Genomic DNA, 13,447 nt, shown 5'->3' with positions numbered 1-13,447 from the left:
AAGAGGAGGACCCGAGATATTTCTCCTCAGAGGAGTCTACGGGCCTTCCCTCGGACCCCACGCCGTCACCGGAGAGGAAGCTCTCACCTCCTGAGAGTCTCTCCTTTGCCTCCTTTGTGCGGGATATGTCTATAAGCATTCCCTTTCCCGTGGTCTCTGTGGAAGAGCCGAGGGCCGAGATGCTCGAGGTCCTCGACTATCCATCACCACCTAGAGAGTCCTCCACGGTACCGGCTGCACAATGTCCTGAAGGAGACGCTGCTCCGGAACTGGGTGCGACCACTAACTAATCCCACCATTCCCAAGAAAGCAGAGTCCCAGTACAGGATCCACTCTGACCCAGAGCTCATGCGGCCCCAGTTGCCCCATGACTCAGCGGTCGTGGATTCTGCTCTCAAGAGGGCACGGAGTTCGAGGGATACCGCCTCGGCGCCCCCGGGGCGGGAGTCTCGCACTCTGGACTCATTTGGGAGGAAGGCCTACCACTCCTCCATGCTCGTGACCCGCATCCAATCTTACCTGCTCTATATGAGCATCCACATGCGGACCAATGTGCAACAGCTGGCGGACCTGGTCGATAAGCTCCCGCCGGAGCAGTCCAGGCCTTATCAGGAGGTGGTCAGGCAGCTGAAGGCGTGCAGAAAGTTCCTGTCCAGGGGGATTTTTGACACCTGTGACGTGGCATCTCGTGCTGCGGCCCAAGGTATAGTGATGCGCAGGCTCTCATGGCTGCGTGCCTCTGACCTGGACAACCGCACCCAGCAGAGACTGGCTGACGTCCCTTGCCGGGGGGATAACATTTTCGGTGAGAAGGTCGAGCAGATGGTGGACCAACTGCATCAGCGGGAAACCGCTCTCGACAAGCTCTCCCACCGGGCGCCTTCAGCACCCGCCCCCACGGGTGGGCGTTTTTCCCGGGCACGGCAGGCTGCACCCTATTCTTTTGCGAAGCGTAGGTACAACCAGCCGGCCCGAAGGCCTCGTCAGGCACAGGGACAGCCCCAGCGCGCTCGTTCTCGTCAACAGCGTGCGCCTAAGCAGCCCCCTGCGCCTCCACAGCAAAAGCCGGGGACGGGCTTTTGACTGGATCCACGGGAACATAGCCGCCCTACAAGTGTCCGTACCGGACGATCTGCCGGTCGGAGGGAGGTTAAAATTTTTTCACCAAAGGTGGCCTCTCATAACCTCCGACCAGTGGGTTCTCCAAATAGTGCGGTGCGGATACGCCCTGAATTTGGCCTCCCTGCCTCCAAATTGTCCTTCGGGAGCTCAGTCTTTCAGCTCCCTTCACAAGCAGGTACTTGCAGAGGAACTCTCCGCCCTTCTCAGCGCCAATGCGGTCGAGCCCGTACCACCCGGGCAGGAAGGGCAGGGATTCTATTCCAGGTACTTCCTTGTGGAAAAGAAAACAGGGGGGATGCGTCCCATCCTAGACCTGAGAGGCCTGAACAAATTCCTGGTCAAAGAAAAGTTCAGGATGCTTTCCTTGGGCACCCTTCTGCCAATGATTCAGAAAAACGATTGGCTATGTTCCCTGGATTTAAAGGACGCATACACTCACATCCCGATACTGCCAGCTCACAGACAGTATCTCAGATTCCGCCTGGGCGCACGGCACTTTCAGTATTGTGTGCTGCCCTTTGGGCTCGCCTCTGCCCCACGAGTGTTCACAAAGTGCCTCGTGGTGGTGGCGGCGTATCTCCGCAAGCTGGGAGTGCACGTGTTCCCATATCTCGACGATTGGCTGGTCAAGAGCACCTCGGAGGCAGGAGCCCTCCGGTCCATGCAGTGCACTATTCAACTTCTGGAGCTGCTGGGGTTTGTGATAAATTACCCAAAGTCCCATCTCCAGCCTACTCAGTCTCTGGAATTCATAGGAGCGCTGCTGAATACCCAGACGGCTCAGGCCTACCTTCCCGAAGCGAGGGCTACCAATCTCTTGGCCCTGGCTTCGCAGACCAGAGCGTCTCAGCAGATCACAGCTCGGCAGATGTTGAGACTTCTGGGTCATATGGCCTCCACAGTTCATGTGACTCCCATGGCTCGTCTTCACATGAGATCTGCTCAATGGACCCTAGCTTCCCAGTGGTTTCAAGCCACCGGGAATCTAGAAGATGTCATCCGCCTCTCCACCAGTTGCCGCACTTCACTGCTCTGGTGGACCATCCGGACCAATTTGACCCTGGGACGTCCATTCCAAATTCCGCAGCCCACGAAAGTGCTGACGACGGATGCATCTCGCCTGGGGTGGGGAGCCCATGTCGATGGGCTCCACACTCAGGGTCTGTGGTCCCTCCAGGAAAAGGATCTGCAGATCAACCTCCTGGAGCTCCGAGCGATCTGGAACGCACTGAAGGCTTTCAGAGATCGGCTGTCCTGTCAAATTATCCAAATTCGGACAGACAATCAGGTTGCAATGTATTACGTCAACAAGCAGGGGGGCACCGGATCTCGCCCCCTGTGCCAGGAGGCCGTCGGGATGTGGCGTTGGGCGTGTCGGTTCGGCATGCTCCTCCAAGCCACGTACCTGGCAGGCGTAAACAACAGTCTGGCCGACAGACTGAGCAGAGTCATGCAACCGCACGAGTGGTCGCTCCATGCCAGAGTGGTACGCAAGATCTTCCGAGCGTGGGGCACCCCCTCGGTGGACCTTTTCGCCTCTCAGACCAACCACAAGCTGCCTCTGTTCTGTTCCAGACTTCAGGCACACGGCAGGCTAGCGTCGGATGCCTTTCTCCTCCATTGGGGGACCGGCCTCCTGTATGCTTATCCTCCCATACCTTTGGTGGGGAAGACCTTACTGAAGCTCAAGCAAGACCGCGGCACCATGATTCTGATCGCGCCCTTTTGGCCCCGTCAGATCTGGTTCCCTCTTCTTCTGGAGTTGTCCTCCGAAGAACCGTGGTGATTGGAGTGTTTTCCGACTCTCATTTCGCAGAACGACGGAGCGTTGCTGCACCCCAACCTCCAGTCTCTGGCTCTCACGGCCTGGATGTTGAGGGCGTAGACTTCACTGCGTTGGGTCTGTCTGAGGGTGTCTCCCGGGTCTTGCTTGCCTCTAGGAAGGATTCCACTAAAAAGAGTTACTTTTTCAAGTGGAGGAGGTTTGTCGTGTGGTGTGAGAGCATGGCCCTAGAACCTCGTTCTTGCCCTGCACAGAACCTGCTTGAATACCTTCTGCACTTATCAGAGTCTGGCCTCAAGACCAACTCAGTAAGGAATCACCTTAGTGCGATTAGTGCTTACCATTATCGTGTGGAAGGAAAAGCCATCTCTGGAGAGCCTTTAGTCGTTCGCTTCATGAGAGGCTTGCTTTTGTCAAAGCCCCCTGTCAAGCCTCCTACTGTGTCATGGGATCTCAACGTCGTCCTCACCCAGCTGATGAAACCTCCTTTTGAGCCACTGAATACCTGCCATCTGAAGTACTTGACCTGGAAGGTCATTTTCTTGGTGGCAGTTACTTCAGCTCGTAGGGTCAGTGAGCTTCAAGCCCTAGTAGCTCATGCTCCATATACCAAATTTCATCACAACAGAGTAGTGCTCCGCACCCACCCAAAGTTCCTGCCGAAGGTGGTGTCGGAGTTCCATCTTAACCAGTCAATTGTCTTGCCAACATTCTTCCCCAGGCCGCATACCCGCCCTGCTGAACGTCAGTTGCACACATTGGACTGCAAGAGAGCATTGGCCTTCTACTTGGAGCGGACACAGCCCCACAGACAGTCCGCCCAATTGTTTGTTTCTTTCGACCCTAACAGGCTAGGGGTCGCTGTCGGGAAACGCACCATCTCCAATTGGCTAGCAGATTGCATTTCCTTCACTTACGCCCAGGCTGGGCTGACTCTTGAGGGTCATGTCACGGCTCATAGTGTTAGAGCCATGGCAGCGTCAGTGGCCCACTTGAAGTCAGCCACTATTGAAGAGATTTGCAAGGCTGCGACGTGGTCATCTGTCCACACATTCACATCACATTACTGCCTCCAGCAGGATACCCGACGCGACAGTCGGTTCGGGCAGTCGGTGCTGCAGAATCTGTTTGGGGTGTAAATCCAACTCCACCCTCCAGGACCCGAATTTATTCTGGTCAGGCTGCACTCTCAGTTAGTTGTTCTTCGTAGGTCAATTTCTGTTGTTTCCTCGCCGTTGCGAGGTTCAATTGACCTGGGTTCTTGTTTTGAGTGAGCCTGAGAGCTAGGGATACCCCAGTCGTGAGAACAAGCAGCCTGCTTGTCCTCGGAGAAAGGGTATGATACATACCTGTAGCAGTTGTTCTCCGAGGACAGCAGGCTGATTGTTCTCACCTTCCCTCCCTCCTCCCCTTTGGAGTTGTGTATTTCATATTTTTTGCTAGTCATTCAACTGGCGGGAGCGGTCGCGCACGGGCGGGAAGACGGCCGCGCATGCGCGGTGGGCGTGCCCTGCGTGTCGACCGTCCCGCGAAGCTTATTTCCGGTTGGTGGGGGCTGCCGCGGACGTCACCCAGTCGTGAGAACAATCAGCCTGCTGTCCTCGGAGAACAACTGCTACAGGTATGTATCATACCCTTTATGTAGCTATAAGTCGGGTTGTTCTTTACCACATGCATCACTTTGCACTTGCTCACATTAAACATCTGCCATTTAGACGCCCAGTCTCCCAGTCTCGTAGGGTCCTCTTGTAATTTTTTACAATCCTCTTGCAATTTAACAACTTTGAATAACTTTGTGTCATCAACAGATTTAATTACCTCACTAGTTACTCCCATCTCTAGATCATTTTATAAATATGTTAAAAAGCAGCGGTCCCAGCACAGACCCCTTGGGAACCCCACTAACTACCCTTCTCCATTGAGAATACTGACCATTTAACCCTCAATTGTTTCGCATAACTCTGCACAATGTAATCCATAACCAATCTGTAACAAATTGTATTTCCAACATTTAACTCACATTGTAAGCCACACTGAACCCGCAAAAAGGTGGGAAAATGTGGGATACAAATGCAATAAATAAAATACTCTCTGTTTTCTACCTTTACACCAGTTTTTAATCCACGATAGAACGCTACCTCCTATCCCATGACTCTCCAATTTTCTCTGGAGTCTTTCATGAGGTACTTTGTCAAACGCCTTCTGAAAATCCAGATACACAATATCAGCCGGCTCACCTTTATCCGCATGTTTGTTCACCCCTTCAAAGAAATGTAATAGATTGGTGAGGTAAGATTTCCCTTCACTAAATCCATTTATTTATTTGTTGCATTTGTATCCCACATTTTCCCACCTCTTTGCAGGCTCAATGTGGCTTACGTTATGCTGTAATGGCAATCGCCATTACTGGAATAAGAAATCCAGGTTAGCTTTGTCTCATTAATCCATGCTTTTGAATATACTGTGTAATTTTGTTCTTTATAATAGTCTCTACCATTTTGCCCGGCACCGACGTCAGGCTCACTGGTCTATAATTTCCCGGATCTCCTCTGGAACCTTTTTTTTAAAAACTGGCGTTACGTTATACCAAACTCTTCATTTAAAGCCATCCATTCTGTTTTTCCTATCTTATTTTTCAAATTTCTGGTGTTTACATATAGATGATTTTAAAATGTGGGGTTTTTTTAAACAAAGTGATTTTAAAAAAAAAATTTTTTTTTTAAAACAAAGCTGTGGGGTAACAAAATAAGTTTTTTCCATAGCGTCCTACAGATCAATCCAGAGACTTGTGGCTTATGACCCTCTACCAGCAGGTGGAGATAGAGAACTTCAGAGCTTTACTAGATGTGGTTATGTGCAGTCACTTTAACTTCAGTATTCTCTCTATCTAGTAGGTGGATGGTCATATCTGTGCTGCTCTGGATTGATTGTCTCCTGGCCTGGTCCCCTGGGTCTAGTTGAGCTTCTGGGGTCTGAGGTGTCCCGGTCCTGGGAGCTCTCTCCTCCCGAGAGCCTGTCTTTCGCTTCCTTTGTCCGGGAGATGTCTACGGCCATCCCCTTCCCGGTGGTTGTGGAGGACGAGCCCAGGGCTGAAATGTTTGAGCTCCTGGACTATCCTTCTCCACCTAAGGAAGCGTCCACAGTACCCATGCATCATGTCCTCAAAAAGACATTGCTGGCGAACTGGACCAAGCCATTAAGTAATCCCCACATCCCCAAGAAGATTGAGTCCCAGTACCGAATCCATGGGGACCCAGAGCTGAGGCGCACTCAGTTGCCTCACGACTCTGGAGTTGTGGATTTGGCCCTAAAGAAGGCCAAGAGTTCTAGGGAGCATGCTTCGGCGCCCCCTCTTCTTCTGGAGTTGTCCTCCGAAGAACCGTGGAGATTGGAGTGTTTTCCGACCCTCATCACACAGGACGAAGGGGCGCTTCTGCATCCCAACCTCCGGTCCCTGGCTCTCACGGCCTGGATGTTGAGAGCGTAGACTTTGCCTCTTTGGGTCTGTCGGAGGGTGTCTCCCGTATCTTGCTTGCTTCCAGGAAAGATTCCACCAAGACGAGTTACTTCTTTCTATGGAGGAGGTTTGCCGTCTGGTGTGACAGCAAGGCCCTAGATCCCCGCTCTTGTCCTACACAGACCCTGCTTGAATACCTTCTGCACTTGTCTGAGTCTGGTCTCAAGACCAACTCCGTAAGGGTTCACCTTAGTGCAATCAGTGCATACCATTACCGTGTGGAAGGTAAGCCGATCTCAGGACAGCCTTTAGTTGTTCGCTTCATGAGAGGTTTGCTTTTGTCAAAGCCCCCTGTCAAGCCTCCTACAGTGTCATGGGATCTCAATGTCGTTCTCACCCAGCTGATGAAACCTCCTTTTGAGCCACTGAATTCCTGCCATCTGAAGTACTTGACCTGGAAGGTCATTTTCTTGGTGGCAGTTACTTCAGCTCGTAGAGTCAGTGAGCTTCAGGCCCTGGTAGCCCAGGCCCCTTACACCAAATTTCATCATAACAGAGTAGTCCTCCGCACTCACCCTAAGTTCTTGCCAAAGGTTGTGTCGGAGTTCCATCTGAACCAGTCAATTGTCTTGCCAACATTCTTTCCCCGTCCTCATTCCTGCCCTGCTGAACGTCAGCTGCACACATTGGACTGCAAGAGAGCATTGGCCTTCTATCTGGAGCGGACACAGCCCAACAGACAGTCCGCCCAATTGTGTGTTTCTTTTGATCCCAACAGGAGGGGAGTGGCTGTGGGAAAACGCACCATATCCAATTGGCTAGCAGATTGCATTTCCTTCACTTACGCCCAGGCTGGGCTGGCTCTTGAGGGTCATGTCACGGCTCATAATGTTAGAGCCATGGCAGCGTCGGTAGCCCACTTGAAGTCAGCCACTATTGAAGAGATTTGCAAAGCTGCGACGTGGTCATCTGTCCACACATTCACATCTCATTACTGCCTGCAGCAGGATACTCGACGCGACAGTTGGTTCGGGCAGTCAGTGCTTCAGAATCTGTTCGGGGTTTAGAATCCAACTCCACCCCCCTAGGCCCATGTTTGTTCTGTTCCAGGCTGCACTCTCAGTTAGTTGGTAAATTTTTTAGGTCAATCTCAGTTATGTCCTCGCCGTTGCGAGGCCCAATTGACCATGGTTGTTGTTTTGAGTGAGCCTGGGGGCTAGGGATACCCCATCAGTGAGAACAAGCAGCCTGCTTGTCCTCGGAGAAAGCGAATGCTACATACCTGTAGAAGGTATTCTCCGAGGACAGCAGGCTGATTGTTCTCACAAACCCACCCGCCTCCCCTTTGGAGTTGTGTCTTCCCTTGTCTTTGTCTTGCTACATATGAGACTGGCCGGCACGAGCCGGTTCGGGCGGGAAGACGGCCGCGCATGCGCGGTGCGCATCGGCGCGCGAGGACTAGCAAAGGACTTTGCTAGAAAGTGTTCCGATTGGAGGGGCTGCCGTGGACGTCACCCATCAGTGAGAACAATCAGCCTGCTGTCCTCGGAGAATACCTTCTACAGGTATGTAGCATTCGCTATATGTGATATCACTGCATGCCTAGGTGTGCTTTTTTTTGCTGTTAAACATTGACTAGTTTTGGATAAAATTAGCCATCTTATAAATGTTTGGGTAGTATAAGTGGAATTTTACTACATGGTCATGTGAGTTTTGTGGCCAGTTCTGCTCCATTCCTCCATTTACTTCATAAGCCTGGGTTCAGAATATTATTCTCTTGTCGCTTCTCTGCAGATACAATGGATGAATCTCCACCACACTTCCGGAGCACTTTCTGTGTCCTTCCCAAGGAGCGTATGAACTCCCAGCACTGCCTTTGGTGAGTGGAAAATCCATCTTCCCACAGCACACAGTGGCTTGAGAGCGGCAGCTTTGAAGGGTCTGTAGATCCTTTGCTACCCCTTTTAGGGTATCTCCCTTGGAGATTCAAAAAAGGCAGACAAATATTACTTGAAAAATTATTGAAAAGAGCAAGGTCAAAGAGCAGTTATGGCAGAGTACATCATTGATAACTTGAGAAGAGAGGCTTGCTGTGTGAAAGCACAAGACGCTTAATTGCCACCCCCCCCCCCCCTCCAAGGTCTTTTTCTACCTAATAGAACAGGATTTCATCCTGTGCCTCTGTCCTTAAGGACCTTAAGAACATTTTCAATATTCCCCTATCTTTCCAGCAGAGTTGGGCTGTTCCCCCTCTCCCCCCGTCAGTGGGCCTCATTTTCTGAAGTTATCTATTTCTCAAATATGGTTTTACAAAGCTTTTTCAGATCAATTCTTGTATACTGCTAATGTCTGCTTTCCAGGGTTCAGTACGGTTTACATTCTAGGTGAGACAAAAGGAGAAATTAGATTTTTTTTAATTGTAAATTACCAACTTTGCTCAGTAAAACAGTAAAAATATAGCATCCTTCCTTCCATCATCAAAGTTTTACCCATTGTTCTTCCTCCCCCCCCCATCCAACCCTCTCCCCCCATTATCGTATTCCACCCTACCCACAACCAGCATCTTTAGAAACCAACCCGCCCCCCCCCCCCCAGTCTCAAAACCCCATCCTCTCCCATCTACCAACCATCCCCATCCCCCCCTTCAGAAGCTATCAGATGTCACCGCTCACCATCACTGAACGGGAATGACCTAACCCGATCCTGTCTCATCAAGTATTAAGCAGGAGACTAAGCCCCCATGGGCTTAAGGTCTGGAGATATGGGTTCCAGATCCCCTGGAAGGACTTATTCCCCTTTGGAGAGCTCCTTCCATCGCTAGCCTCCCAGGATGCTAATAAATGAATCTGATCCCTCCAGTGCCAATACGCCGGAGGGTCTGGAGATATCCAATATTGTAAAATAACTTTTTGGGCTAATTTATGGCACAAAAGAACTGCAAATCTATTCATATTACTAAAGACCCTAGGAGCATCAAGTAGCAATTGTTCCATCGAGCCTCCTATAGCTCGAGCTAACATCCGACTTAAAAAATCTTTTGATCTTCTCCCAAAAGGGTTTAACTTTCGTGCAGCTCCAGAAAGCGTGTGCAATAGTGTGAGTGAACCGTTTACATTTGGAACAATTATGATCGCCCCTCGCCCCCACATGTGCCAATTGTGCCTTAGTCATATATGCTCTAAGCATTACCCTATACCCACATTCTCTTAGTCTTGCATCTTTAGTCAACAAGGGAATGCTTCTGAGTGTGGCAGCAACATCCCAATCCCCTGTAGCCACCCCTAGGTCCTCCACCCATTTGGATTTTAAGGACGTAAAATCCCTATCCGGATCTCCTTTTAGCAGGACCTTATGCAGGTTAGATACTAAGTATCCTACCTCTGATACTTCCTGGAAGAAGTCTCTAATCCGTGCGCCCAAAGGGACCCGCAAAGCTGACCTATCAAGGGAGGATATATAGTGTCTTATCTGTGCGAAGGCAAAACGATTGCCCCATGAAACACCCACTCTTTCTTGGAGCTGTTCAAAGTTTATCATTTCTCTCTCACTCGACAGTAAGTGCTCCAATCTTGCAATGCCCCGTTGTTCCCAGAGTTGAAAAGTAGGGTTATCTGTCCCCAGCTGGAAAGTTACATTGCCCCTCAAGGACTGCTGGTTCGAAACATATGCGTTGCCCCCCAATTTATTCACTATCACCCTCCATACATCCTGCATTGAATTCAGCAATATATTCTCCTTCAGAGGTCCAGGAATTTGAGCCCTCCCAAGGTGCAGCAACGAGTAAAAATCATAAGGGGCATAAAGTACCTTTTCTAATTCTATCGGTGTATAAATTTATGTCTGTCCAAACCAATCTCCCAGATGTCTCAGTAGGCATGCCCAGTTATATTGTTTTAAATCCGGAATCCCCCCTCCACCCTGACTCCAGGAGCCATGCAACATATCCATCCTGAGTTTTAGCTTTTAGCCTGCCCAGCAAAATGTACTAAACAATTTATATGCATCTCTCATATCTTTCTGCAGTAACCTCAGTGGTAAACTCTGAAGTGCATATAACCGTGGAAATATGACCATTTGTACTAATCCCACTCTTCCCATTAAGGACACTGGAAGGGCTCTCCAACTAGTTAATTGTTTCCTGGTGGCCTCCATTAGAGCTATTATATTTAATCTATACAGAACTCCTATATCCATTGTCAGGTACACCCCTAAGTATTTAAAGGAGCCAACAGCCCACCGTAGAGGGAACTCTAAACCCCATAGGGCCTTTACTTGTGGCGAAGATGGGAAGGCCTCTGATTTCTCTAAGTTAAGACGTAATCCCGCAAAATCCCCATATTCCTTAAAAGAATCTAACAGAGCCTGTAAGGAGGTCTGCGGGCCTCTTAAGCGGACCAACAAGTCGTCAGCAAAAGCTGCCACCTTGAAACAATGGGGACCAAGTTGAGCTCCCTGGATATCGGGGTTCTCCATTATATCTCTTATGAGAGGATCCAATGATAGTACAAAGAGAAGCGGGGAAAGGGGGCATCCCTGTCATGTACCCCAAAGTACTCGAAAGGATTCAGATTCCCGCCCATTAACTGAGACCCACGCCTGAGGGTCAGCATATATTGCCTTAATTACTGAGACAAAACGACCTATAAACCCATAGGCCTTCAAGGAGGCGAAAAGAAACTCCCAATGCACCCGGTCAAAAGCTTTCTCAGCATCAAAGCTGATAAGAATTGACGGGAACTCCCTCCGACATCTATATTCTAGTGTGGACAGATTGGTACGTAAATTCTTAGCTACCGTTCTTCTCCCCCCCCCCCCCCCCCCTCCCCACAAACCCACTTGTGCCTCATGTATCAGATTAGGTAAAACCGTAGCCAGGCGGTTCGCCATTATTTTAGCAAATGGCTTCGCCTCATAGTTTAAGAGCAATATAGGTCTGTAGGATTCCGGTCTTGTAGGGTCTCTACCTGGCTTAATTTGAGCCATTGCTAGCGAGGGGGGCAGTGCTTCCTCATCCACACATTTATTGAACAGATTAGTAAGAGGTGGGATAATTTCGAAGCCCATCAATTTGTAAAATTCTGCCCTAAAGCCATCCATTCCTGGTGCTTTCAATAGTGGGCTCTGATTTATCATCACTGCCACTTTGTCTTCTGAAACTGGAGCTTTCAAGCGCTGCCTCTTTCTTGATTAGCTTTCGAAGGTTGCCCTTCTTCGTCAGAGCTTATTTCCGATCTGACGAAGAAGGGCAACCTTCGAAAGCTAATCAAGAAATGTATTAAGTTATGTCCAATAAAAAAGGTATCATCTTATTTTCTTTTCCATGTTTTATTTTGTTTGATTTCTATTGATAACCTTAAGAGTGGACTAACACGGCTACCACACTCCTCTACTCATATGAGAGGAATTCCATAACCCAGACTGCCCGCATCCCCAAAGGCGGATAAAAAACAAATGTGGGCCTTTTAAAGCAATTAAGGGTCAACTTACTGTGTATAAATTTGGGTAGAGAGTTCCACAGGAAGGAAGCCGAGTGGAAGAATTAAGAACTGAGTATAGAATCTAGCCTAGAACTGAAGGCAAGCAGTCTTTGGCTCTGATACCACAGACAGAAGTACAATAATTAAGGCAGGAAGAAATGAAAGTCTCAGCTAGAGTACGTTGAGTCTACATATCGGTGCAGTTCTTCAAAGAACAAATTAGCCAAATGGTAAAGAAAGAGGCTCAGATAGTGGCTGAAACATATGTCTCAAAAGCTAATCGAGACTCGAGAATAACCCTGAAGTAGAGAACAGAATCAGTGAGTTCCATTCCCAATTCCAAAATGGTGGCCATGACCACATGCGGCAGTGTTGTGCCTCCATTTTCACAATTCAGCCAGTGGGGGCAGCAGCAACTTTGGATGCTTTTGCCCCGAAGAGACCACTAGATCACCAGTGCTTTTCAAAGGTAGGCCTGGGAAGGATGGTGTTTGTGGGCTACCTGGAGAGGGAATAGATTTTCTGTCAGGAGGGGATGGGTTTGATCAGGGCCGGTGGAACGCAGTAAGCAGGGTATGCGTGGCGGGGGGGGGGGGGCACCAGAGACTGCCTTGATACCCTCCCCACCACCACAGCAATGGTGCCATCCCCCTCCTGCATACTACTACCTTGCTGCCCGCCCTGGTGGTGTAGTGGCTTCTGTGAGGGCAGAATCCTACTCTTTCCTTCCTGCTTCCGCTACTCCGTCTCTGGTGCACTCCACTTTTCTGTGCCTGAGATGACTGCCGCCAAAATCTTGGCAGACATTTTGGGAAAACGCGGCGGCGCCCACAGCACAAAAGAGAAAAGCGGAGGGCGCCAGAGATGGAGTAGTGGCAGAAGGCAGGAAAGAGTGGGATTCTTTCCTGCAGCCGCAGAGGCCACTATACCACCAGGGTGGGCAGCAAGGTAGGACTCTAGTACGCTGGAGGGGGATGGCAGCATTACTGTGGTGGGGGGGGGGGGGGGGGGCAGGTTTTGGCACAGTATAAGTCATCACAAGGACAAAATGCTAATATCAACCTAAGCGTTTATTGTACTTCTGTATTATGTACTAGACTTCTACAAATCTAAATTTTTGTAACCACCTTTTTAGCAATATGTAAGCCACATTGAACCTGCTAGACGGTGGGAAAATGTGGGATACAAATACAATAAATAAAATATAAGGAAACCAATGGGACTGCATTAGGGGCTTAAAGCCCATTTAGTTATGTTAAAACAAATGAGAGATCTGCATGAAAGAAAATATATTTTTTTTTTTATTATTTTGACTTATGAAAACCACTTGTCCCTGAAACGTGCTCAAAACAGAATAATCCATTTGTACAAAAGAGATTAGATGAAAATGTGATTCCATGTGCCCCAATGAAAGAAGAGTTTAATTTTACTTCCAATCTTTATAACACCAGGGCTTCGTAAGACAGATTACAACAACAGTTAAGATGAACCCATCAGTAAACAAGGATATTTTCACTGAAATTTGGCCATATATTACTGTATTTATAGAACGGTGTAGAAAAAGGCGCACAAAATACAGCCTTTATTAATGCCGTTTCCACCAGCTAC

At 49.2% G+C, this 13,447-nt stretch overlaps 1 protein-coding gene across 3 annotated transcripts in view; it reads left to right on the top strand.

The window, feature by feature from the left end:
• The window catches only part of LOC115458671 (serine/threonine-protein kinase 11-interacting protein-like), a 116,251-nt gene that overhangs the window by 95,450 nt on the left and 7,354 nt on the right, over positions 1–13,447 (top strand). For all 3 annotated transcript variants that reach the window (XM_030188500.1, XM_030188501.1, XM_030188502.1), the window contains one exon: positions 8,157–8,241. In XM_030188500.1, coding sequence (XP_030044360.1) covers positions 8,157–8,241 — 85 coding nt within the window. The remainder of the gene's footprint in view (positions 1–8,156; positions 8,242–13,447) is intronic.

Source organism: Microcaecilia unicolor, unplaced genomic scaffold (assembly GCF_901765095.1).
Source record: "Microcaecilia unicolor unplaced genomic scaffold, aMicUni1.1, whole genome shotgun sequence".
Lineage (NCBI taxonomy): Eukaryota > Metazoa > Chordata > Amphibia > Gymnophiona > Siphonopidae > Microcaecilia > Microcaecilia unicolor.
This window is presented reverse-complemented; position numbering and strand designations above follow the sequence as displayed.